At 39.8% G+C, this 26111-nt stretch overlaps 1 protein-coding gene across 3 annotated transcripts in view; it reads left to right on the plus strand.

Moving 5' to 3' along the window:
* The window catches only part of SHROOM4 (shroom family member 4), a 291392-nt gene that overhangs the window by 115429 nt on the left and 149852 nt on the right, over positions 1-26111 (plus strand). For all 3 annotated transcript variants that reach the window (XR_009547655.1, XM_060183567.1, XM_060183566.1), the window contains exon 2: positions 17902-18053. Coding sequence is in view for 2 of the 3 variants with exons in the window: in XM_060183567.1 (XP_060039550.1) it covers positions 17902-18053 (152 nt within the window). In the remaining variant the exon portion in view is untranslated. The remainder of the gene's footprint in view (positions 1-17901; positions 18054-26111) is intronic.

The following is a 26111-nucleotide window of genomic DNA, read 5'->3' on the forward strand; positions in this document are numbered from 1 at the left end:
CACTCATGTGCTTCCAGTCAGTACACCCCGTCTAGAGGTAACTGCTTCTCTGAGTTGTATCACCATTAACTTTGCCTATTTTTTTAATTATAAGAATTTTAGGTAAAACTGTTTTACAAGACTATAACTGCTTCAAACATAAAATTTTATGCCTCTTCAAAATATGTTACCACACCGTACCCACCACTAAAGAACCATCCTTTCACCATAATTCACTGGACACCCCCCCACTCTTGCAGCCCAAGCTGCAAGATTCAGTCTCCCCTTGTAACTTCAGTTCTGCAGTTCAAGTCCAAAAGCTTGCTCGCATTTTTTTTTCTTACTTTTATTTTTCCTTCTTTTTTCTTTATTTATTTAAGAAAGGATAAATTAACAAAACCATAGGGTAGGAGGGGCACAACTCCACACAATTCCCACCACCCAATCTCCATATCCCACCCCCTCCCCTGATAGCTTTCCCATTCTCTATCCCTCTGGGAGCATGGACCCAGGGTCATTGTGGGTTGTAGAAGGTGGAAGGTCTGGCTTCTCTAATTGCTTCCCCGCTGAACATGGACGTTGACTGGTCGGTCCATACTCCCAGTCTGCCTCTCTCTTTCCCTAGTAGGGTGGGTCTCTGGGGAAGGTGAGCTCCAGGACATATTGGTGGGGTCTTCAGTCCTGGGAAGCCTGCTGGAATCCTGGTGACATCTGGAACCTGGTGGCTGAAAAGAGAGTTAACATACAAAGCCAAACAAATTGTTGAGCAATCATAGACCCAAAGCTTGGAATAGTGGAGAGGAAGTGTTAGGGGGATACTCACTGCAAACTCTAGTGTACTTCTGCTTTCAGGTATATATTTTGTACTAGTTTATGGATACGTGTGAACATATGCTCTCTCACAGAAACTGGTGTACATCTAGGTTTTGGGACTTTGTTAGAAAGTGAACCACCTGAGATGGAATTAGAGTATACTATGAAAGGAAAGGTCTTACCTCAGTAATGAAGCTGAAGGGTTGTCATTCCACATGTGAAGTCTCTGGACACAGTCTGAAGTGAAGTATGTTGAGGTGGCAATCGTTGTGTTGATTAGGTTGTGATTGGCAGATGCAATGTTATTTGATATGGATTGGGAGAGGCATGCGGGTAAGTGGGCCCTATCCTAAGGTTCCAGGACTGGGGGAAGTAGAGGCTTTATAGTGGAGATGTGAGGTACCTGCTGTCTTAGGGTTCAAAAAGACAGTCGATAGTTAATGTTATCATCACATTATTTGGTAATTGGGTTAACTTTGAAAAGTCCTTTTGTTAGGGTTTGCTGTACAGTACCCAGTATCTTGTATATAGTTGTGCTATTGGTTGCTTCTGATCTACTTGGTCTAGGCTTTTGAGAGAGTCTGCATATCAAATACACAGCCTATATATTAAAAAGACTCAGTCTGTGTTTAAAAAAACTTCGAGACATACAATTAATTTTCCCCCTCATATTAATTAACTAGTGATTTTTATAACTACATTTTACTAGGAGTGTACATAAACACCATTTCCACCATCAAAAGACTGTGACCTATCCCTTCCACCCACTCCCACCCCCCACTGGCCCAGGAATCTGCATGTCTACCCCTCACCACAGGGTTTTTACTTTGGTGTCCTACTTACAATTTGGTCAGGTCCTGCTTTTAGTTTCCCTTTCAGATCTTCTTACTCAACTTCTGTTGAGTGGGATCATCCCATACTCATCTTTATCTTTCTGACTTAGCTCACTTAACATAATTCCTTCTAGCTCTGTCCAAGATGGGTCAGAGAAGGTGGGTTCATTGTTCTTGATAGCTGCATAGTATTCCATTGTGTATATATACCACAGCTTTCTCAGCCACTCATCTGTTGTTGGGCACCTGGATTGCTTCCAGCTTTTAGCTATTATGAATTGTGCTGCTATGAACATAGGAGTACACACCTCTTTTTGGTTGGGTGTTATGGAGTCCTTGGGGTATAATCCCAGGAGAGGAATTACTGGATCATATGGAAAGTCCATATGATCTAGCCTTGTGAGAGTTTTCCAGACTGCTCTCCACAGAGGCTGTACCAATTTATATTCCCACCAGCAATGCAAAAGTGTTCCTCTCTCCCCACAACCTCTCCAGCATATGTTGCTGCTGTCCTTTTTGATGTATGCCATTCTTACAGGAGTGAGGTGGTATCTTAGTGTTGTCTTAATTTGCATTTCTCTGACAATCAGTGACCTAGAGCAGTTTTTCATATGTTTGTTAGCCTTTTGGATCTCCTCTGAGGTGAATGTTTTGTTCATATCCTCTGCCCATTTTTGGATGGGGTCATTTGCTTTTTTGGTGCTAAGTTTGCTGAGCTCTTTATATATTTTGGTGATTAGTTTCTTGTCTGATGTATGGCATGTGAAGATCTTCTCCCATTCTGTGAGGGGTCTCTCTGTTTGTTTAATAGTTTCTTTGGATGTGCAGAAGCTTTTCAATTTGATGTAGTCCCATTGGTTTGTTTCTGCTTTAGTCTTCCTTGCAATTGGGTTTGATTCATCAAAGATGTCCTTGAGGTGTATGTGGGAAAGTGTTTTACCAATGTTTTCCTCTAAGTATTTGATTGTTTCTTGTCTGACATCCAGGTCTTTGATCCATTTGGAGTTGATTTTTGTTTCTGGTGAGATAAAGTGGTTCAATTTCATTCTTCTGCATGTTACAACCCAGTTTTCCCAGCACCATTTATTGAAGAGAGCCTCCTTCTTCCATTTAATCCTTTGGGCCCCCTTATCAAAGATTAGATGTCCATAGGTGTGTTTCTTTTTCTTTCTTTCTTTCTTTCTTTCTTTCTTTCTTTCTTTCTTTCTTTCTTTCTTTCTTTCTTTCTTTTTTTTGCCTCCAGAGTTATTGCTAGGGCTCGGTGCCTGCACCATGAATCCACTGCTCCTGGAGGCCATTTCCCCCCTTTTTTGCCCTTGTTGTTGTAGCCTTGTTGTGGTTATTATTGTTGTTGTTGTCGTTCTTTTGTTGGATAGGACAGAGAGAAATGGAGAGAGAAGGGGAAGACAGAGAGGGAGAGAGAAAGATAGACACCTGCAGACCAACTTCACTGCCTGTGAATCGACTTCCCTGCAGGTGGGGAGCCGGAGGCTCAAACTGGGATCCTTATGCCAGTCCTTGCACTTTGTGCCATGTGTGCTTAACCCACTGCCTTACCGCCCAACCCCCTCTCCTTTTGTTTCTTTATTGACACCAGATGAGTAAGATCATTCAGTATTTTTCTTCTATAGAAGTCAATTTTATATTTATTATAGGGTCAGATTGTTGATACTAATTTTTTTTTTCTCTTAGAGTCTGAGGTAGAGGCCTAGAGTCAGTGAGAGACCACAGCACTAAAGCTTCCTTTAATGTGGTAGGGGCTAGGCTTGAACCTGGATTGCTCACATGGCAAAGCAGCATATCTAAATACACGTATCTAAAGTCAGCTGTTTCTATTCAGCCCTAACTGTTGTTTGTCTGGAAAGAACTTCCTCTTTATTTAAAATATGAATGACAACCTAGCTTGATAGAGTATTCATAGGTGGAAGTCTTTTTCTTTCAAAACGTAGACCATAATCTGCTCAGGTGTTTGTGGTAAATCAGCTGATAGTCATACGGGACTTCTTTATAGGTGACTCTGCTTTCTCTTAGTGCCTTCATTTACTGATTTAATAATGTCACCAGGTCTTCAAGACACTGATCCCACTTCTTTCAAAGAGGGCAAGGCAAAGAGAAAACACACTATAGCACCCAAGCTTGCCCCAGTGTGGTATGGATTAGGTTCAAATATGGTCATGCACATGTATAAGTGCAGTCACTGTGTGAAATGAGGCACTAGCCACATGTCATATGTGAGCCTCCAACTATGGAAACATTTTTTTTTGTGGGGGGGGGGGTGCTCCGGGGTAATTGCTGGGGCTTTAGTGCCTGCACTAGGAATCCACTGCTCCTAGGAGCCATCTTTTCCCCCTCCCATTGTTGTTGTTGCTGCTGTTATTGTTGTTGGAAAGACAGAGAGAAATTGAGAGAGGAGGGGAAGACAGAGTGGAGAGAAAGATAAGATACCCACAGACCTGCTTCACAGCTTGAGAAGCGACTTCTGCAAGTGGGGAGCTGGGGGCTTGAACCAGAATCCTTCCACTGGTCCCTATGCTTTGTACTATGTATGTTTAACCCACTGTGCTACCACGCATCCCCCGAAAGTACATTTTCTATGAGGATTTTTCAGTGCATAGACGTTTGCTGTTAACGTGGAGAGGAAAATACAGATCAGACTCTATGTTTAGCCATTTTGGCCTCCCCAATTTTGTCTATTCTTGACCTTTATATAAAACTGAATCATGTAGCAGGCCTTGTAGGTTGGTCTCTTTTACTTAAAGTAATATTTTTGAGATTCATTTGTTCTGGTACATGGGTCAGTGATTTGTTCTTTTTGTTGTTGTTGCTGTATATTATAATGTTCTGTGAAATTTATGTGTTTTGATCAACATTTGGTTTGTTCCATGTTTACTTGTTATAAATAAAGCTACCGTAAAAATTCCTTTTATTGAAGTAGGGCGGTAGCGCAGTGGGTTAAGCACAGGTGGCCCAAAGTGCAAGGGCTGGCATAAGGATCCCGGTTCAAGCCCCCGGCCCCCCACCTGTAAGGGAGTCGCTTCACAAGCAGTGAAGCAGGTCTGCAGGTGTCTGTCTTTCTTCCCCCCTCTCTGTCTTGCCCTCCTCTCTTCATTTCTCTTTGTCCTATCCAACAACAATGGCAATAATAGTAACTACAACAGTTAAACAACAAGGGCAACAAAAGGTAATAAATAAATAAATATTAAAAAAAAATAAGTTAAAAAAGTCCTTTTATGGACACATGCACTTCTTCATTTATTTTTGTCTACGACATGTGCACTTAAGTGTGAAATGTCTTGGTCTGGATGAAGAGGTACAGATTTCTGAAATGGTTTCAGTTTTATTCCCATCAGCAACTGTCATTGTGCCTGGGAGGTAGTTCAATGGGTAAAACACAGGACTTGCAAGCATCTAAGTTGTGCATTGCTCTGCATTACTGTACATGAATGTACATCAAATTGCTGTACGTTATTGCCAATGCTTAGTATTGTCAGTCTTTAATTTTAAATATGTGTTGGATTTGCTGTGACTTTTTTTGTGGTTTTATTTATTTATTTTTCTGTAACTTCTTTCATTTTTTAAGATTTATTTATAAATGGAAATACTGACAAGACCGTAGGATGAGAGAGGTACAATTCCACGCAATTCCCACTGCCAGCATTCCGTATTCCATCCCCTCCCTTGAAAGCTTTCCTACTCTTTATCTCTCTGGTAACATGGACTCAGGATCCTTGTAGGGTGCAGAGGTGGAAGATCTGGCTTCTGTAATTGTTTCTCTGCTGAACATGGGTATTGGCAGGTCAATTCATACTCCCAGCCTGTCTCTCTCTTTCCCAGGTTTATTACTTGAAAAGACAGAGAGAAATTGAGAGGAGGAGGGAGATAGAGAGGGAGAGGGAGGGGCCAGGTGGTAGCGCAACTGGTTAGTGCACAAGGACCCAGGTTCAAGCCCCTGGTTTCCACCTGCAGGGGGAAAGCTTCACAAGTGGTGTCTCTCTCCCCTCTCTTCCCTTCTCCTCTCTCAATTGCTGTCTATCTCTACCCAATAATAAATAAGTAAAAAGAGTTAAACATTAAAGAGGGACAAGGAGAGGGAGATACCTGCAGACCTGCTTGACTGCTCCTGAAGTTTCCCCCTGTAGAGCTTGAGTTGAATGTGTGTTGTGTGTGTGCTCAGCCAGGTATACCACCATGCAGTCCCTTTATTGTGGTTTTCAAATGGAATTTTTTTTTCTGATGGAAATGATATTGAGCACCTTCTTATGGGACATTTTCTATCTTCTTTAGTGAAGTACTTAATTCAAGTCTTTTGTCAGATGCTGGTTGGCTGTCTTTTAATTGCTGATTTGTAGGAGTTCACATAATAGTCTTAATATAAGTCATTTGTCAGATCTGTGTATTCTGAATACTTTTTTCCTAGTATATTACTTGTCTTTTCAACTTTTTAATGACATTTTTGATGAACATGTGCTTGCTCTTTTGGTTTGATGAACTCCAATATAGCATTTTTTTATTATTCAATAGTTATTGCTTTTTGTATCCTACCCAAGAAATCTTTGCTCACCTCAAGGTCACAAAGATATTCTCCTAAGTTTTCTTCTAAAAGCTTTATAATTTTAGCCATCTCATTTAAGTCTATGATCTTGCCAATTCTTAAGTAAAATTTCATATTAGTAAAAATGTTTTGAACATATTCCCCATTATGAATATCATTATTTATGGATGATATGATTTACTTCCATGAATAGCAAATATGTATAAGACTTGCTTTAAAATATTAGATAAGCATAAGTATAAATAGGAATTTTAGTATCTCCCCTTTCTTTTAATTTATTAATTGGATAGAGACAAAGAATTTGAGAAGAATGGGGAAGATAGCAAGGAAGAGAGACAGAGAGACATCTGCAGTCCTCTTTACCACTTGCAAAGCTTTCCCCCTGCAGGTGGGTACCGGGGTCTTGAACCTTGATCCTTGCACATTGTAACATATTAGCTCAACCAGATGTGCCAGCATGTGGCCCCCCAGCATCTCCCCTTTCAGTGGATCACCCCATCCGTGATCTGGGATATACACATCCCATTTCTGGAAACCACTGTTCTAAGTCACCAAAAAGCTAGATAGAATTTTTGACAAATGCTGATTACATTATATCTGTAAAAAAAAAAAAAAAAAACCTGTCAGTGAAAACAAATGATATAAACTCTACCCTGTTTAGCGTATTTGCTGACAGTGTAGGAAAGCTGGAGTTTACTGTTGCACATTGATGGCTTATTTTCCCTCCCCTGACTCTTGGAGACAACATACTGTAATACTGTAGTAATACGTTTAAGGGTCATGTGTAAGGGACATACTTAGTTGCTGATGTAGGATACGATGCTTTGGGTTCTTTCCTCTTTTCTCCTTATCACTATTTTCTTATGTCTGAGTTTGGCTCTGGACTGACTGAACTTTTTGGCAAAGATACTTAGAATTTACCTTGGAATAATTCTTGGGGAAATTTAATGATTTTGAGCTTAGAGGGCCTTTGTTGTGAGGATTAGTAAATTAGATGGCGATTAAGCAACTGGGAAGTTAACTGTTTGCCTGCAAGGAGAGATAATGCTGTGGGATGCAGCATGATCTGCTGGTTGAAAGTCAGAGGAACCAGTGAGCCTGATCTACACTTTTATACTCTGGGGGAGTTAATGCCTTTTAAGGATTTAAGTATCTGCTTCTTAGCCACTAGTAGAGGGAAATATTATCTTCTCCTTTGGTGCCCATCATTTCAATCTATATACAGAGCTCACTGCTTAAGAACCAAGCTTATATCTTCTTTATTATTGTTTTTGAATTTGCATTTACTTAAGACCTAAGTGTTTGTTTTCTATTTGGCCTTTTGTAAGCTGGAGTAAGGTAGGGAAAATGAAATTCGGGCTGGGGGAAGTGGTGGTACATCTGGTTAAGTGCACACATTACAGTGATAGGATCCAGGTTCAAGCCCCCAGTTCCCACCTGTAGGGGGGAAGGGGGGGAAGCTTCACAAGTAGTGAAGCAAGGCTGCAGCTGTCTCTGTGTGTCTGCCCCTCTCTATCTCTGCCTCTACTCTCAATTTCTCTCTGTCTCTATCCAATAATAAAGGAACAAAATAAAAATAAAGTAGACGTAGTAGCTTTTTCCACCTCCTAATATAGGCTACTTTGGAATTTAAAAGGGTTTTTTTTTTTGAAAGAAAGAGTTGTGAAAAGAGACGAGTTAAGGTAGCATGTATTGAATATATCTGCAACTTGGAGTCAGACTGTTGAAAAGCCATGGCAAAGAGACTTTACAGGGCCCTCTTATCAATCCCTCCCATCATTAACATACATTAGTAGGACAGAGGTGGGGAGATCAGAAACGACTAGCCCCCTGGAATTCTACTCAGAATTTCAAACTAAGTTTCAGTATAGCATGTACCTTTATACTTCTTTTTCTTTTAGCGTTTGCCCTTCTTCCGTAGCCAGTCAACAGCGTCAGGTTGAAAGGTGTCAGGAGGTGCTTGTTGCTGGCTTTGAAAGTGACTGGGATCCATGTGGATTCAGTCGGCTAGGAAGGATCATCAGTTTCCCCAATGAACGGGTACTCACGGGATGCACCACGAGAAGGTTGATCCAATGCATCCCTTTATACTGAATCTATTTTTCAATGATCCGACTTCCTGTCCCAGTTTATCTGGATCTCCCGTTGAACTGCTGTCTGGAGTGTTGCTGAAAATGTGTAAAACTTCCAGAGAGCATTTAAAAAATCATAAGATTGCATGTATGTATGTATGTATGTATGTATGTATGTATGTATATTACCATCAGGGTTATTGCTGGAGCTTTGGTGCCTGAAGGATGAAATCACTGTTCGCTTCGCAGAAGCTACTTTTTTTCTTTCTTTTTATGTGTTAGGACAGAAAGAAATTAGGAGGGAGTCAGAGAAAGAAAGAGAGGAAGAGGGGGTGGGGGAGAAGGAGAGCATTGCTTCACTGCTCATAAAGCCCCCCCACCCCCCACACACAGGTGAGGATCAAGGGCTTGAATTAGGGTCCTTGTGTATAGTAATGTGTGTGCTCAACTGGATGTACCACCACCTGGTGCCAGAAGGTGTTGTATTTTTTTTTTTGTGAACACTATTTTCGGTGGAACTTTCTTGTTTATCTGCAAAAAAAAAGGTTCAGAACTGGAGAAGCAGCATAATGGATACCCAAAATTCTCTCATGACTGAGGCTCTGAGATCTCAGATTCAATCCTCTCCCCAGCACTTCCCTAAATCAGAGCTGAGCAGTATCACTCTCATTAAAATGAAATACATACAATTTTAAAAGTTCATCCTTAACAATAAACATATTTTCTTTGCTTTCTTAGATAGTCAAACTGTTGAAGGTAAGACTATAAGCTGGAAATTTGGCCAGAAATTCCTGCAACTGAACAAGAGAAGTTTCATTCAATGGCTATTGTTTCCAAGAAAATTCATGTAGCAAACAGAAGTATTCGCAATCACATATTTTTTACGATTTATTTTATATATTCTTAGAGAGATAGAGATAGAGATAGATAGATAGATAGATAGATAGATAGATAGATAGATAGATAGATAGATGGGGGGGTATACAAGCACATGCATCACTCTGATTCATGTGATGCCAGGGATCAAACTTGGGACCTCACACCTGAGATTCCAACAGTTCTTTGTCATGACCTAGGTCACTCATGTCACTGATTTTAATGTTGCTCCCATACAGTGGTAATATGCATTCAATACCTATGGGTTGTTGTAAGATGTTTTTTTTTTCTTTTCCCATTGGTAGTATTTTTTTCAAGATAAATCCAGTGTAACATTGCTTTCTTTCATGTTTTCCTATCTCCTAAATTCATTCAATACACCCTAGCAAGTAGGTGCTGGTATGTGACCAAATAAAAGCTATTTGAAAATCAGTAAGTACTTGTAAAATCAATTTTTATTTACTTTTGCTCCCAAGGGGGTAGCTTGTCACTTTGTTGAAAGCTATCAAAGCACTTTCTGCTTCATTGAAGACCCATCAGAATTTTCCAAATCACCAGCTTATTAGCACTGAATGGGGATTCCGGAATTGCTTTCTTTCACTGTTTCAACTGTTCTTTTTGTTTTTATTAGGGGGGGGATTAGTAGTTTACAGTAAATACTGTTGTTGGTGCATGTGTAAAATATTTCTCTGTTTTCTGTAAAACACCCTCATCCCCAGTCTAGGTCCTCCTCCACCATCATGCATCAGGATCTGAAAGCACTCCCCCCCCAGCCCCCCCCAATCCTGTCCCAAGTCCTTTATTTTGGTAAAATACACCAAAACCCAGTCCAAGTACAGCTTTTCCCCCCTCCCCTTTCTGTTCTTATTTCTTAGCTTCTGTCCATGAGTGAGATCATCCCATACTCATCCTTTTCTCTCTGGCTTATCTCACCTAACAAGATACTTCAAGCTCCCATCCATGTTTAGATGAAGAAGGTGAATTGTGGGCAAGGAGAAGAGGATGTTCTCTTCCTTCTTTCCTTCCTTCCTTCCTTCCTTCCTTCCTTCCTTCCTTCCTTCCTTTCTTTCTTTCTTCTTTTAACTACATGATTTTATTTATTAATTAGAGGGGAGGAAAGAGAGTGAGCAGAGCATCACATCACTCTCACGTGTATGGTACTCCCTAGCGCCACAGAACTCAGAACCTTATGCTAGCAAGTCTAGTACTCTGTCTACAGCATACCTCCCAGACCACCCAGCTGCTTTTCTTAAAAAAGATTTTTCAGGTTTCCTTCCTTCCTTCCTTCCTTCCTTCCTTCCTTCCTTCCTTCCTTCCCTTCTTTTTTTTTTTTTTAGATTTTGAATTTTTTTAATTTATTTTTTTATTTAAGAAAGGATAAATTAACAAAACCATAGGGTAGGAGGGGTACAACTCCACACAATTCCCACCACCCAATCTCCATATCCCATCCCCTCCCCTGATAGCTTTCCCATTCTCTATCCCTCTGGGAGCATGGACCCAGGGTCGTTGTGGGTTGCAGAAGGTGGAAGGTCTGACTTATGTAATTGCTTCCCTGCTGAACATGGACGTTGACTGGTCAGTCCATACTCCCAGTCTTCCTCTCTCTTTCCCTAGTAGGGTGGGTCTCTGGGGAAGCTGAGCTCCAGGACATATTGGTGGGGTCTTCAGTCCAGGGAAGCCTGGCTGGCATCCTGGTGACATCTGGAACCTGATGGCTGAAAAGAGAGTTAACATACAAAGCCAAACAAATTGTTGAGCAATCATGGACCCAAAGGTTGGAATAGTGGAGAGGAAGTGTTGGGGGGGTACTCACTGCAAACTCTAGTGTACTTGTGCTTTCAGGTATATATTTTGTACTAGTTTATGGATACGTGTGAACATATGCTCTCTCTCACAGAACCTGGTCTATATCTAGGTTTTGGGACTTTGTTAGAAAGTGCCTTTACTTCTTTTTAATTTGTGCCACTTTATTGGAGAGTTAATTGGTTTATAGTATAACTGTATATCCACAGGTACAACCTCTCAGTTCCCCTTGATACATGTCTACAGGTCACTTTCTCCTCCAACCTAGGTCCCTTTCTACCATCATACACCATGATACACCATGACCCCAGCTTCCTTCCATTCTCATTCTTTTCCCTCCTTTCCCAGAGTCCTCTGCTTTGGTGCAATACACCAGTCCATTCTGTACCATATATGTTCCCTTACTATTTATGCTTAAGCTGAACCTATAGTGTGATCATTTATTATTTGTTCTTCCCTTTCTGGTTTATCTCACTCAAGCTGATCACTTCAAGTTCTGTCCCAGATATGGCAAAGGAGATTACCTCATCATTTTAAACAACTGGCTAATATTCCACTATATAACTTTTGAGCCACTCATCTATCTTTGGGCATCAGCTTTGCTTCCAAGTTTGACCTATTTCAAATTGTGTGGCTAAGTATATAGGTATTCATAGATCTCTTTGGGTATGTGCCTTTGTTTCCTTTGGATATATCTCCAGGAGATGAATTGCCAGGTTATAGGGTATATCCATTTCTAGCATTGTTCTGAGTCTCCAGACTGCCCCCCTGCAGGGGTTTAACCAATTTACATTCCTATTAGAAATGTAGGAGAGTTTGCTTCCCCCCCACAGCCTCCCCAACAGCTGGTGCATCTGTCCTTTCTAATGTATGACATTGTCACAGGTGCATGAAATAATGCTATACAACTATTCAAGCAGAGCACGTTTATTGAGTCATACCTTTCCTGTGGCTTATGCAGAGCTATGAGTATGTGGATGGGAAAGAAAAAGCAAAACATTTTGTTGAGAAATAAGGGAGTCAGGTACCTGTAGCGCAGTGGTTGTTAAGCACAGGTGGCGATAAGCGCAAGGACTGGCACGATCCTGGTTCAAATACCCGGCTCCCCACCTGCAGGGTAGTCACTTGACAAGTGGTGAAGCAGGTCTGCAGGTGTCTATCTTTCTCTCCCCCTTTCTGTCTTCCCCTCCTCTCTCCAACAAAAATGAATAAATAAATATTATTTTTATAAATATTATAAATAAATATTAAAAAAAGATAAAAAGAAAAATATATCTTCTTTCACCCTCCCTCCTATTCTTTGGTCCTTTCTTCCTTTTTATTTTCAATATTTTCCTTGCTAAAAATATGAACAGCTATCATATGTTATACATAAAAACATGTTGCTGGACTACTAACTTGGAAAACTACTGTTAGGAGGCCAAACAATTCAGGGAAGACAATTGTATTTTAAAGCATCAAAACATCAGAAGGAATCTGTTGGATAGCTCAGTTTGGGAAAGGGATGCTTTGGTATATAGTCCCAAGATTATTTATTTAGTTATTCCCTTTTGTTGCCCTTGTTGTTTTATTGTTGTAATTATTATTGTTGTTGTTATTGGTGTTGCCATTGGTGGATAGGACAGAGAGAAATGGAGAGAGGAGGGGAAGACAGAGAGGGAGAGAGAAAGATAGACACCTGCAGACCTGCTTCACCACCTGTGAAGTGACTTCCCTGCAGGTGGGGAGCCAATCCGGGGATCCTTACACCGGTCCTTGCGCTTTGTGCCATGTGTGCTTAACCCGCTGCGCTACTGCCTGACTCCCCAGTCCAAAGATGTTTAACCAAGTAGAGTTTCATTGCAAAACACCGGTTCTCATTTGAACTTTGGGAAATGTACTGGATATCCATAATCTGCTGCTCTATTGTCTGAGAATCCACATTTGTGCTACCATAGTTCTGTTGCAACTCAGCATATTTATCTGAAGGAAGATATTGCTGGTGACTAAGAAGTGGCATACATCAGTGAAGGGGTATATACAGTTGGCCTGAGGCTATAATTCAAGCCAGAGTTCCTCAAAGGACTCAGTGGTAGACCAAGTGGCAGTAGGGGATGCAAAATGCCTGAACTTTTCCTATAATAATTAGTTTTAACAGGCTCCCTTTAATTTGGTAGGAATAACAGATTGTGTTGCTGTAACAACATGCTTAATTAACCTGGGGTGATACTTAATAGTCACACATAGTGAAGGGAAGACTTGCTATGTATAACACTAATATGGATAATTGAGGTGCATGAATAAAACAGGATGGATTAAATCAAGACTAATAGATACCAACAGCAAATAATATATTAGCATGTGTTTGTTAAATTCCTATTTGTGGTTCTTTGTTAGCCTAAGCAGGCCCTTTCAAATGGTTGATTCTGGTTGAAAAACCTGCCTGATGCTAAGGGCCTTTCATAGATGCCAAAGGAAATCGTCTTTCAAATAGAACTTCTGAAATTCAAGTACAGCACTTTACTTTTTTTGGCACTGGGCAATGATGACTGTGAAGTAATAATGATAATGGCATTGGAAATAAAAGTGTGATCCTAATTGATTTTTGGAGCATTGTCCCCCACTTACCAAATATTGGCTTTGAGTTGTGGTGCAAGCACTGTAACAATGATGTGTGTGTGTGTGTGTGTGTGTGTGTGTGTGTGTATGTGTGTGTATTCACTGTAACTTGGCTAATCTATGATTTGTCAGAGAGAGGTACTGTAGAAAAAAAAACACACGATAGCAGCAATAAATTTAATAACAGGCTATGATTTAACTTTATTTGATGGGATTTTTAAAATCCTGATTGAACACTTTTCTCTGCACTCAGGAGGTTTCATATGCCAAATTGCACATGAGCTGGCCAACTGAAATCTCAGCAATATTCTTCTATGGTGTTGAGATAGACTGGGGGAGGGCTTCTATAAAAGCCTATGAAGTAGATTGGAACAAGACTAGTAGTAGGTTTTTTAAAGTATTTTATTTATTTACTTTGAATAGAGACAGAAAGGACTTGAGAAGGAAGAGAAGGAAAGAGGTACCTGCAGCACTGTTTCATCACCTATGAAACTTCCCTCCTGCAGGTGGGGACTGGGGCCTTGAACCCAGGTCCTTGCACACTGTAATGGGTGCACTCTACCAGGTGTGTCACCATCTGGCACAGATTAGACCTGTGTTTAAAAATATCTTCATTGGGCGGGAGTAGATAGCATAATGGTTATGCAAAGAGACTCACGCCTGAGGCTCCATAGTCCCAGGTTCAATCCCCCACACCACCATAGACCAGAGCTAAGCAGTGCTCTGGTGTTTCTCTTTGTGTGTCTCTCTCTCTGCATCTCTCTCTCAAAATAAAATAAAATAATTAAACACTAAAAACATCTTCCTCAAAGATCAACCCTTAGTCGGCCCATGTAGAATCTACCTTTCCCTAAAGATTGTGTAGTTTCCTTATCCTCATCTCTCCTTTGGGAGAAAAAAAGAAATCTCCTAATTTAATAGGCGGATCAAACCTTTTTAACCCCCCCCCCCAGATCCTCTAAGGTTTTGTAAATGTTCCAATAAGAACCCACTCCTGAGGCTAGGAACTTTCTTCATTTTTTTGGTTATCTTTCATGCCGAATATGTCCTCCTGTACATATTAGAAATTAACTAAAGCTTGAAGGATTGTTTCATGGATGAGATAACTCTTACTACCATGGATAGAATTGAGATTCTGACAGAATTACCTCTGTGGTAGAAGACATGTCACATCTAAAAGTGGCCATAAATAGAGAGTAGCTCCCAAACATGAGGAAAGAATAGAAATACCATTAACTGTAGCCCCCATCAATCTGACCTAAGTTCCTGATTTATTAAACAATTTGTCCCATTTTATATTTTAGTGCTCTTCAGCCTCTAAGTTGCAGATGCTACTATGAAGCCACCCTGATTTCCCTGGGAAGATGATCTCACCAGTGTGTCCCGGAACCTCACCTCCCCAGAGCCTTATCCCTGTAGGGAAAGATAGACAGGTTGGGCATGTGGATCTGCTAATGTCCATGTTCAGCAGAGAAGCAATTATAGAAGCCAGGCCTTCCACCTTCTGCACACCATAAAATTATTTTGGTCCTTACCTCCAGAGGGATAAAGAATAGGGAAGCTGCCGATGGAGAGGATGGGATACAGAACTCTGGTGGTGGGAATTGTGTGGCATTGTACCCTTCTTATCCTACAATATTATTAATCATTATTAAATCACTAATAAAAGCATTTAAAAGGTGGACATGAGCAAGGAACCCTGGGCAGGCATCTTGTTTTGCTTTACTTTTGATTACCCCATTGACCATTATTTCTGTCTTTGTTTCCAATGCCCCCAGCCTGACGACCTTCTTGCCCAGATTGCCCTGGTTGATGAAAATTCTGTTAGCCGATGTGAACAACCATGCTCTTAGTTTTTTTTAAGACTGTCCATTGTATTTTAGGCACAGCAGCACTGTACCAGATAGGCATTGAAGATACATATATGGATGAAAAATTCTTTTGTACATACACTATATCTTTTGAATTTACACCTACATTCACACAATGTTGAGCTAAAAGCCACCTTTGTGGTGTTCAGAGTCACCCTCCTTAATATAATTATTGGGGTTCACATTCATTGAGGTGCTTCTGTCCCTAGTCTCTTCATATACTAATATTACCAGAGGATAGATACTCTTGTTATCTCTATTTTGTATGTGTGGCCATTAAGTTACAGCCTTGTTAGGTAACCTATTAAGCTCACACAGCTAGGAAGTACTAGAGTCCAGATTCAAACACAAGATTGTCAGACATCAAAAATGGCTCAGAGAACTTGCCAATGGTCATATTTTGGGGGAATTATCTCTTTTGACTCTTACTTGTGTGTATAGTTTGTTGTGTCATGATACTAAGTCCACCCACACTGTGGGGTTCCTCCTAAGCATCCTTTTTTCATTTAGAAGTGCTTGTCTCCACAGATGAATTGAATACCTCCAAAGATATATTTAATTATCTCTGTGATGTTTCCTTAATAGCTTGCTCAAAGTTTGTCTTTGCCAGATGACCTCACCAATGTGTCCCAGTGCCTCAGCTCTCCAGAGCCCTTCCCTACTAGGGAAAAATAGAAACAGACTGGGGGTATGGATCTACCTGCCATGCCCATGTTCAGCAGAGAAGCAGTTACAGAAGTCAGAATTTCCACTTTCTGCATCCAATGAAGAATTCTGGTCCATACTCCCTGAGGGGGAGAAATGTTAGGGGAAGATGACTCGTGGACCCTGAACTCCAACTCCATTAGGACCCAGAGAGAGCAGTGGAAAAAGGGAAGGACATTTGGAAGTTGTAATAGGTGTAGATATGACTTAGAAAGGGAAAAATAGGCAAATATATATAAATATAAAGTTACAGAAATAATAATCAACCCATATCTTTGAACTTGAGAGAACTACTACAATTTCTAGTGGAGGGAATGGAGACACAGAACTCTGGTGGTGGGAATGGTGTGGAATTATACTCCTGTTATCTCACACTTTTGTAAATCTATATTAAATCACTATAAATAAAAAATCAGTGACTTAATAATTATTAACAAGATTGTGGGATAAGAGGGGTACAATCCCATATGATTCCCACCACCAGAATTCTGCGTCCCATCCCCCCCATTGGAATCTTCCTTATTCTTTATCCCTCTGGGAGTATGGAACAAAATTCTTTATGGGGTACAGAAGGTGGGAGGCCTGGCTTCTGTAATTGATTCTCTGCTGAACATAGACATTGGCAGGTTGATCCATACCACCAGCCTGTATCTATCTTTCCCTAGTGGATAGGGCTCTGAGGAGGTGAGATTCCAGGATACATTGGTGAGTTGATCTGCCTAGGGAAATCAGGTTGGCTTCATGGTAGCATCTGCAACTTGGAGGCTGAAGAGCACTAAGATATAAAGCAGGGCAAGTTGTTTAATAATCTGGAACCTAAAGGTCAGAGTAGAGCAGATGAAACTAAGGGTCTTGGTGTGGGAAGAAGCTAAGCAATCCATTTAGATGTATTCCAGAGGGCCCATGACTTTAGTAATTTTTGCCTGAGTTCAATAGCTAACATACAAGGTAGGCTCATACTGTTGTCTGGGAAGATGTTGACAGAGTTGAATATAGGACTACAAAGTTGGATTAGGGCAGAGAGTAGCTCCCAAACACAAGAAAAGTATATAACTACCATTAACTAAATTCTACCTGATCTAGGCCCATGTCTGTTCATATTTAGCACAGGAGCCTGTGTATCCTGTGCATCCCTGTCAGTCTGAGTTAGTAATTCATTACCACAGCTGGAAATTTTAGATTGTACTCATTTCAGGACCAGTCTTCCTCAAGTGACAGTGTAGGTTGTCCCAGCCTCCCTTTGGAGAGTCGGGTAGTCCCTACTACTACTGTTCAATATTAAAGGCAAGGTCCTGTAGAGGCCCACAAGAGGGCTTGATGTTCCTGATGGAAGTGACCAATGTTGATGGAGAGAGGGATCTTTTAGAGGTCTAGGCTTATCATATCTATGTGGGAATCCAAGGATTCTTTGACTAGAAAAACTTTGCCTTTGGTAAATGATGACCTGCAATTAACATTTTTTAAAAATTTTATTAGGGTGAGGGGGATAGTGTATTATAGTCCTGTTATTGATGTGTAGGTACAGTTTCTCATTTCCACATTATAGATGTCTGCAGAACACCCTCACCTCCAACTTAGTTCATTTTCCAGTGTCCCTTAACTGATCCCCTGAAGCATATGATTCCCACCACCAGAGTTCTGCACCCCATCCCCCCCCATTGGAATCTTCCTTATTTTTTATCCCTCTGAAGCTACCAATGTACCTCTTGGAACATAGAGTTTGGGAATAGACAGGAAATAGAATTTGAGGGATAGAAGCACCTCACCGCCTACTTTTTGTTTTCGCTGCAACACAGATTGAAGATGGAGGTAAGGCAGCCTTGTCTCAGAAGATGAGGACTGGTGATGAGTTGGTGAATATCAATGGCACTCCACTGTATGGCTCCCGCCAAGAGGCTCTCATCCTCATCAAAGGCTCCTTCCGGATCCTCAAGCTGATTGTCAGGAGGTAAAGTACAGGGATATTTGCTGTAAGGTACAAAGGTCTTTAGTAAATATGATCAAAGAAAGAGTTGTATCACATAGACAGAAATTTGTAGTCAACTGAAGCAGATGGCATAGAAGAAAGGCCTGCAAGATATACTGCCCATGTCATCATTAAGTAAATTTATTTTCCCACTCGCTCTCCTTATTTGCTATTGAGAGAACTAAATGACTCAGTGCATCCCAAGGGCATATCTAATCCAGTATTTGTTCTTTCTCCTCCTTTATCAAAGAATGACACTGCTCAACCACATAGATTTAAAGTGACCTTAACTACCAACCATGGTAGGAACTCTGGTGACTGTAACAAGCTCTAAGATAAAAACCATACCCTGGTAGAGTGTATAGTCTAAATGGGAGAGAACATACATACACGTGACAAGTTAATGAACAATAAGTTGTTATAAGAAAACAGTTAAGAGATTGAAAATTGATTGTTCAAGCAAAACTAGCTAGGAATAGTCAAGAGAAAGAAAGACCTCTTCAAGGGGCCAGATGGCAGCTCACCCAATAGAGTGCACATGTTAGCATGTGCAAGGACCTGGGATGAAGCTCCTGGTCCCTACCTATAGGAGTGAAACTTCACAAGCAGTGAATTAGTGCTCCAGGTGTCTCTTCTTTTCCCTGTTTCTTTCTCTTCATTTCTTTCCCCCTTTCTGTATCTCGTCTCCTCTCAAAAAGAAATAAAGAGAAAAGAATGGAAGAAAGGTGAGGGAAGAATGAGGCAGTGCCAGGAATAGCGACATCATGCAGCTACCAAGGTTCCTTTTGAAAAAGGAAAAGGATCCTTCGAAAGGGATTAATAGAGTAATACTTTACAGAGAAGGTGGAGTTTCAGCTAAATGATAAGTAGAATTTGATACATACATCATGAGAAGGTGAGATGCATTCTGGGTCAGTGGAGTGGCAGAAGCAAAATAAAGTCATATCATTCTCCTGCTTCTAAAGAGTATTTCTGTTGGTGCACTTTCCATAGGACTCAACTTTAATTTTTTCTGCTACATCTTGCTTCCATACTACTGGAATATTGTGTACTTTTCCCTTGTCATTACTTAACCCGTTATCCTATATGTACACTTAAGTTTCTCCACCTTAACCATTCTTACTTTTAAAGCCATTAAAGTATCTTCCCACAATCATACTTCTCCTTCTGCTACTGGCCCATGTTCTTCCTCTACTCATATTCAGTAAACCAAAAGGAGATTCTATACATACTGTCTTCAAGTCCTTCCTCTCATAGAATTTTGTACATACCATAGGCTAAATTTGACCCCAGGATGTCACTAAAACTACTGTATCAAAAACTATACATTGCCTCCTAATTGCCCAAGCCAATGGATTATTAAAAAATCTAAAATTTATTTACTTATTATTGAATAGAAACAGAGAAATTGAAAGGGGAGGGGGAGATAGAGAGGGAGAGAGACAGAGACAGACCGGCAGCCCTGCTCCACCACTCATGAAGCTTTCCCTCCATAGGTAGGGATTAGGGGCTTGAACCTAGGTCCTTGTGCACTATAATATGAGTGCTTAACCCAGTGCACCATTGCCTGGCCCTGCCAATAGTTATTTTTAATCCTTACTATTCTCTTCTTTATGAAATTCTCTTATTTTTAATATCCCATTTCCTTGATCTTTTTTTCTGGTTCTATTCATTTTATAAGCCAACTTCTTTCACTACGTGGCCTTCCTCTGACCATCCCTTAAATTGTGGGTGTTTCATTTAATTCTATTAATTTTTGTTTACTAGAGTACTGTTCAGCTCTAGTTTATGGTGATGCTGAGAACTAAACCTGGGACCTTTGGTGCCTTAGACAGGAAAGTATTTTTGCAAAATCATTATATGCTATGTCCCCAGCCCAGTTCTACCTTTTCTAAGCTCACTGATATCCCATGTAGAAAGAATATCACCTAGTACCAGATCTTCAATTACCATCTATATGTGGATGACCATCTTTTGTGCTTTGATTCATATTGACACCTTATTGGGCATTTATACTTTGATGCTTCTGCATCATATTGAATACTACATGCTCAAAACCTGACATGCCATCTCTTCTCCTCCCAAGTTCCTTATCTCAGGAACTGGTACCAACATGCCCTCTATTAAACGAGACAAGAAACACAGAAACCATCTTTAAATTTTCCATCATTATCATTCCCTACATCCAAACTATTTTTCCTGAGGTGAGACTACTGAGGGGAATTTATTTATTTATTTATTTATTTATTTATTTATTTATTTTGTAAGAGTAGAACTTCATTCATTCATTGTGTAAATTGCTGCTAGAAAAGATTAAGCCATGCCTCTCTATGTACCTGGATTAATGGTGACATATTAAGTAATGTCTTACACAAATAGACACATTGTCACCAACTCAATCTTGGGCCCATTATCATTTAGGTTTTCTTTTTTTAAAATTAATTAATTTATTGATTTTACCAGAGCACTGACTAGCTCTGGTTTATCGTGCTGGTGGGGGATTGAACCAGAGACTTAGGTTTGAGAGTCTCTTTGCATACCCATTATGCTGTCTACCCCTCTACCCCCACCCTGATTTAGGTTTTCTAAAAGATGTTTTTTTTTCACGAGAGAGGGGGAGGGACAGGAATACCATTCAACTCTAGTATGTACAGTGCTGGAGATCAAACCTGGAATGTTATAGAGGCAAATCTATGCTGGACCCCCCCCCCAAAACCCATATATATGTTTTTTTAAAAAAATATTTATTTTATTCCCTTATGTTGGCTTTGTTACATTGTTGTAGTTATTATTGTTGTTGTCATTGGATAGGACAGAGAGAAATGGAGAGAGGAGGGGAAGACAGAGAGGGGGAGAGAAAAGACAGATACCTGCTTCACTGCCTGTGAAGTGACTCCCCTGCAGGTGGGGAGCCGGGGGCTCAAACCAAGATCCTTACGCTGGTCCTTGAGCTTTATGCCACATGCACATGTATATATATGTTTTAAGTAAAGCTTCTTGAAAGGATATCCTTGTGAATTTGGAAGTGTGTCTGTGTGTGTGTGTGTGTGTGTGTGTGTGTGTGTGTTCTTCCTTTAGAGTCAGATAGACATTTTTCTAGTTCTGTTAACATGAGCAATGATAGTTTCCCCATATAGAATCATTATTAGGATAGTAAAATAAGTTTTTCATTAATTTCAGTCCAATTTCTTGCTCCTAAGGTATAAACAGACATATTTCAAGTGACCAAACACTATTAAATAAGGAGAACATCAGAATTGTAGTGTGCTTTGCAGTCAGACCTTTAGGGAACATGAGTTGCTGGACAATCATCTTAGGGGTGACTGAGATCTGAACAGAAAATAAAGGCCCCTCTGAAAGGTTGGTTGTACAGAGTCATCACTACTTACTTAGAGTGTGGCCATCATCCAGAGTGGCTTCTGAGCCTGTCCTAAAAAAAGAATGTTGAGATGTGTCACCTACTAATCCTCCTTTGATGAGCTCTGTGTCTTCTTTCTCCCTGTTACAACATCTTCCATTACCAGTAGTTACTTGGGAGTAGCTATAATTTGGTCTTAGCGAAAGTAGGGCCTTTAGTTTTCATGGCATGACAAATATTATGGTTCACTACATCTTCAAGTCTTACCCTTACAACCTCCTCTCCTCGTACCTACTGGAAGAAGCATTCAATGTCATAATTTATTGGGTGATGCTGCCCTCTTGTGGAAAACTTACCCCCCATAAGTATGGACTACCCTAGTGCTGATATTGGACATTTATTCTTTCTTTGTCCAACTTTCTCCATACATTTGTGAAAGCATTATTATTACATAAAAGAGATGTGATTTATTTGAACTTGAACATACATCCTAGTGTTCTTATATTCAAATAGAAAGACTGAGATTGAGTTAAGTTGTCAACTGACAAAGATTCAACATGCTGAACTTGAGTCTGGACTTAAAGGCTCTTAGATGCATACAAAGAAAAGGAATTTTGAGAAAATAACCTAGTCTGAAAAGCTGACCGGACTGGCTGGCAAGAAGACAGCATAATTATTATGCAAATGACCCCCATGCCTGAGACTCTGAGGTCCCAGGTTCAATCCTCAGCACCACCATTAAGCCAGAACTGAACTCTGATATTCTCTCTCTCTCTCTCTCTCTAACTACGATTAAATAAATAATGAAATGAGTAACTGACCAAATAGCCTTCCTATATGGCCTTTTAGACAATGGTCAACTAAATCAGAAATTTTGATGCCCTCAACTCACCTTTCTTGTCCCAACTCCCTTGGACCCAAATGCGTACAAATTTTCATGATCATCCTAACTAGCACCGCTCTGTTGCCTTAGCCTTGATCCAATGACTCATAATTTCTTATCTGGACTACTGTAAGGACCTTATTACTGCTTTCCCATGTTTAAGTCTGTTTCATCTCCTTCCAATCAGTACATTCTCTAAATAGACATCTGATCATGTCTCTTATCTGTTCAAGAAAACAAACAATAGGGACTGAGAAATATCTTGCCCAGTAGAGCATGTGCTATGCTCTTACCATGCACAAGGCCCTAGGCTTAAACCATGACAGAACATGGGACTATCATATGGTGGTGATGGTGCTGGTGGGGGGATCTCCATGGATGGTGAAGTAGTGCTCTTGTGTCTTTTGAGACAGGCACACTACCTCCCTCCCATCCCTCTCTCTCTTTCTCTTTCTTTCTCATAAGTAATGAAATTTTGGGCAGGGAAACTGCTCTGCATGAGTGAGCTCCCAAGTTCAGTTCATATTGCCACATAAAGAAAAAAATAATCATATTACCCCTCAGTATATTCATTTAATGTTGACAGAAGATACAAATTATACTGAGAATATTGTATTAGTGATTTTTTTTCTGAAAAATAGGGGGTATTCAAATATATAAAGAACAAACTGTTGGCAGTACAAGAAGAAAGATTATAGAAGTGTCTATATAGGAAACTTCAACATAATTTTACTATGACGGATAAAATTGATCCAAAAATAAATACCTGAAGGATTTGAAAAGCATAATTAATCATATTCAATTAATAATGCCAAAATTATATTTTATGTACAGTGACTAAATCCTTTTCCCCCCAAATATTCAAAGAAAAACCTTCAATCATGATAATTCCATAAGGAAAACCATTGCAAACTTTCACGAGTGGAAATCACACTTGTCCATTCTCTAGTGATAGTGTAAACCTTTTACAAATTAAAAAAAAAAAACACTTTAAACAGAAGTATTAAGCAACTTGAATATTTCCAGACACACTTATATGTAAGCATCATCCCAAAGAAATAACTAATAGAAATAACACAAATAATATCATGACTTATCAAATTGAGAGCAATATGCAAAAATAATTTTCTAACCACATATATTTTATTTTATTAATAAATGCAAATGAGAGGCTAACAAGAAAACCCTCCTGGGAGGGTACCAGCTTTGCCATTTACTTGACCCAGATTTGAACCCTTGCTTCATTGGATCTCCTCACTAGCATCCATTCCCGCACCCACTCGTCCACATGCCAACCTCACTTGTACAGTTTGAGATCAAAGGCTTGTCTTACTTTGACTTTGCTTATTCCCTTGTTTCATTATTTCCTTCATATGAGAGAAGGCATTTAGTATCTTTCTATTGCAGAAATCCCTTTAGTATCTCTTGTAGGACTAGTTTAGTGGTAATGAATTCTTTTATCTATTACTTATCTGAAAATATCTTCATTGCTTCTTCAAACACGATCCATAACCTCGCTCGCTAGAGTATATTTAGATGAAGATCTTTTCTTATTTTATTTTATTTTATTTTATTTTATTTTATTTTATTTGCCTCCAGGGTTATTGCTGGATCTTGGTGCCTGCACTACAAATCCACTGCTCCTGGAGGCTATTTTTCCCCTTTTGTTGCCCTTGTTGCTTATCATTGTTGTTGTTATAGTTGTTGTTGTTCTTATTGCTGCCATTTTTTTTTGCTGCCATTTTTTTTTGGATAGGACAGAGAGAAATGGAGAGAGGGGGAAAGACAGAGAGGGGGAAAGAAGAATAGGCAACTGCAGACCTGCTTTACCACTTGTGTTGGATTTAGGGTTTTCTTTAAGTTGCTATCTTGGTTCTTCAGGTTGCCGTCTGGGTTTATCAGTGCAGGTGATTTCCTCTATGTTCTCACTGTGTCTACTTCTCTCAGAATCAGATCCAGTGGTCTCTGTTCTGTCAAACCAGAAGTTGGAGATTGCTGTTGTATCACAGACTGGTGGGAGGACAGTCTTTGGCAGGCTATGCTCCATAAATGGACTACTCTCTGGCTCCACCCCCCAGAGTCCTTTGCTATAGAATTTTAAAAGGGTTGCTTTCAGCCTTCTGTACCCTCCAACTGACTGCCAACTCTATTCCTATAGAGAGGTTCACAGCCTCTACTTCCATGTTCCTACTGCTGTGAAGTTGTAGGCATAGAAATAGTAATTGCACTGGGGTGACAGTTGTGGTATAGAGTTACATGGTGGCCATGGAAGGTCCAGTGGGACCTTTTTTTTTTGTGTGGCAGATCATGTGCAAGGAGGGGAGCCAGGCTGGGTGGTGAGGAGTAGTTTTACCCTTTGGTACATGAGTATCTCTGTGTTACCACCCCCTGGATGTGTTGGGCCTTTGTCCTTTATTTTACTAGCTTGGAAAATTCCAAGCTCATTTCCATTACCATTCTCTATCATTCTATATATTACATATGTGTTGTAGTATTTGGCTATAATGGTGGAAATAAAAGATAACAGAACTTGATAGTCCACTGTTATCATTACTATGTTTACATATTTTTAAATCAGCCCCCGTTTTTTTTTTTTCAAACTTGTAGGAATAGCCATCTTCAGTTCTATAACTGAAAATCTTGCAGTTATTCACACGGTTTTGAAATTAGCAGAACTCTGATACCAACACTTGACAAACTGCTACAGAAAATATTCTGTCATCTCATAAACCCAATCCACCTTCAAATAATCTAGATTATTTTGCATTACTATTACTTCATTTTAACAAAAAATTCTTTAATGAAGTTTTCCTGTTAAGTACTGAAAACCTAAGTAATATTTCAGTAACTCTCACAATCTTTATCATCTTCACTTTCTGTATTTATACTGACTCCAGTGTTGGTATCTGCCTTTTGTATTGTTTATCATTGTGCTTTTTATAATTTACATAATGTTATAGAGGTCTGCTACTTCTTTCTTTATACCAATAAAACTTAATCTCCAACTGCATAGGTACAGTGACTTATTTGCCTGTTCTGTTTACCAAGAACAGTTTTGGAGTGCTTAGTGGGTTCTCAGTGAGAAATGAATAAGCAAACAAATTCACATTTTGAATTCTATGCTTATAACTGGGCCCGGTGTCCTACCTATGAAAACTCTCAGAGAAGGTGATAATTACTAATCACAGAATAAAATTGCTTTCAGAATTAAAAAAGGAATATTCTATCCAATTTGTTAACTTAGTTATAAGGCTGATCAATAAATTCTGTCAAATATATTTCAGTAATATTGAACAACAATAATTCTTTGGAAAATGTCACATAACTTTTATTTAAACATTTTTGTCATTGCCCGGGATTTATTGCTCTAGGACTAGGTCATCGTCTTCAGAGAAAGAGAGAGAGAGAGAGAGAGAGAAATTCTATAGCACTGAAGCTTCCCCTAGTGCTTTAGTACTCTCAAATGGCATATTGGGAATTTGAACCTGGATCATAGGTTATTTTTATTAAAGGATAGGGCAGGAATAAATTGAGAGGGGAGCAGGAGAGAGGGGGAGAGAGAGAAGGAGAGAGAGAGAGAGAGACCTATAGCACTGATCAACACTCATGAAGCTGTCCCTCTGCAATTGGGGACTAGGGGCTTGAACCTGGGTCCTTGTGTCCTATAATGTGTGTGTTAACCAGGTGTGCCACCACCTGGCTCCTCACTGATAAATTTTTAAAAGGTAAAATCTAAACTCTGTAATGATCTAAAAAGAACTTATATTAAAGATTTATTTAATTGATAATTAAATTTTAA

Source organism: Erinaceus europaeus, chromosome X (genome assembly GCF_950295315.1).
Source record: "Erinaceus europaeus chromosome X, mEriEur2.1, whole genome shotgun sequence".
Lineage (NCBI taxonomy): Eukaryota > Metazoa > Chordata > Mammalia > Eulipotyphla > Erinaceidae > Erinaceus > Erinaceus europaeus.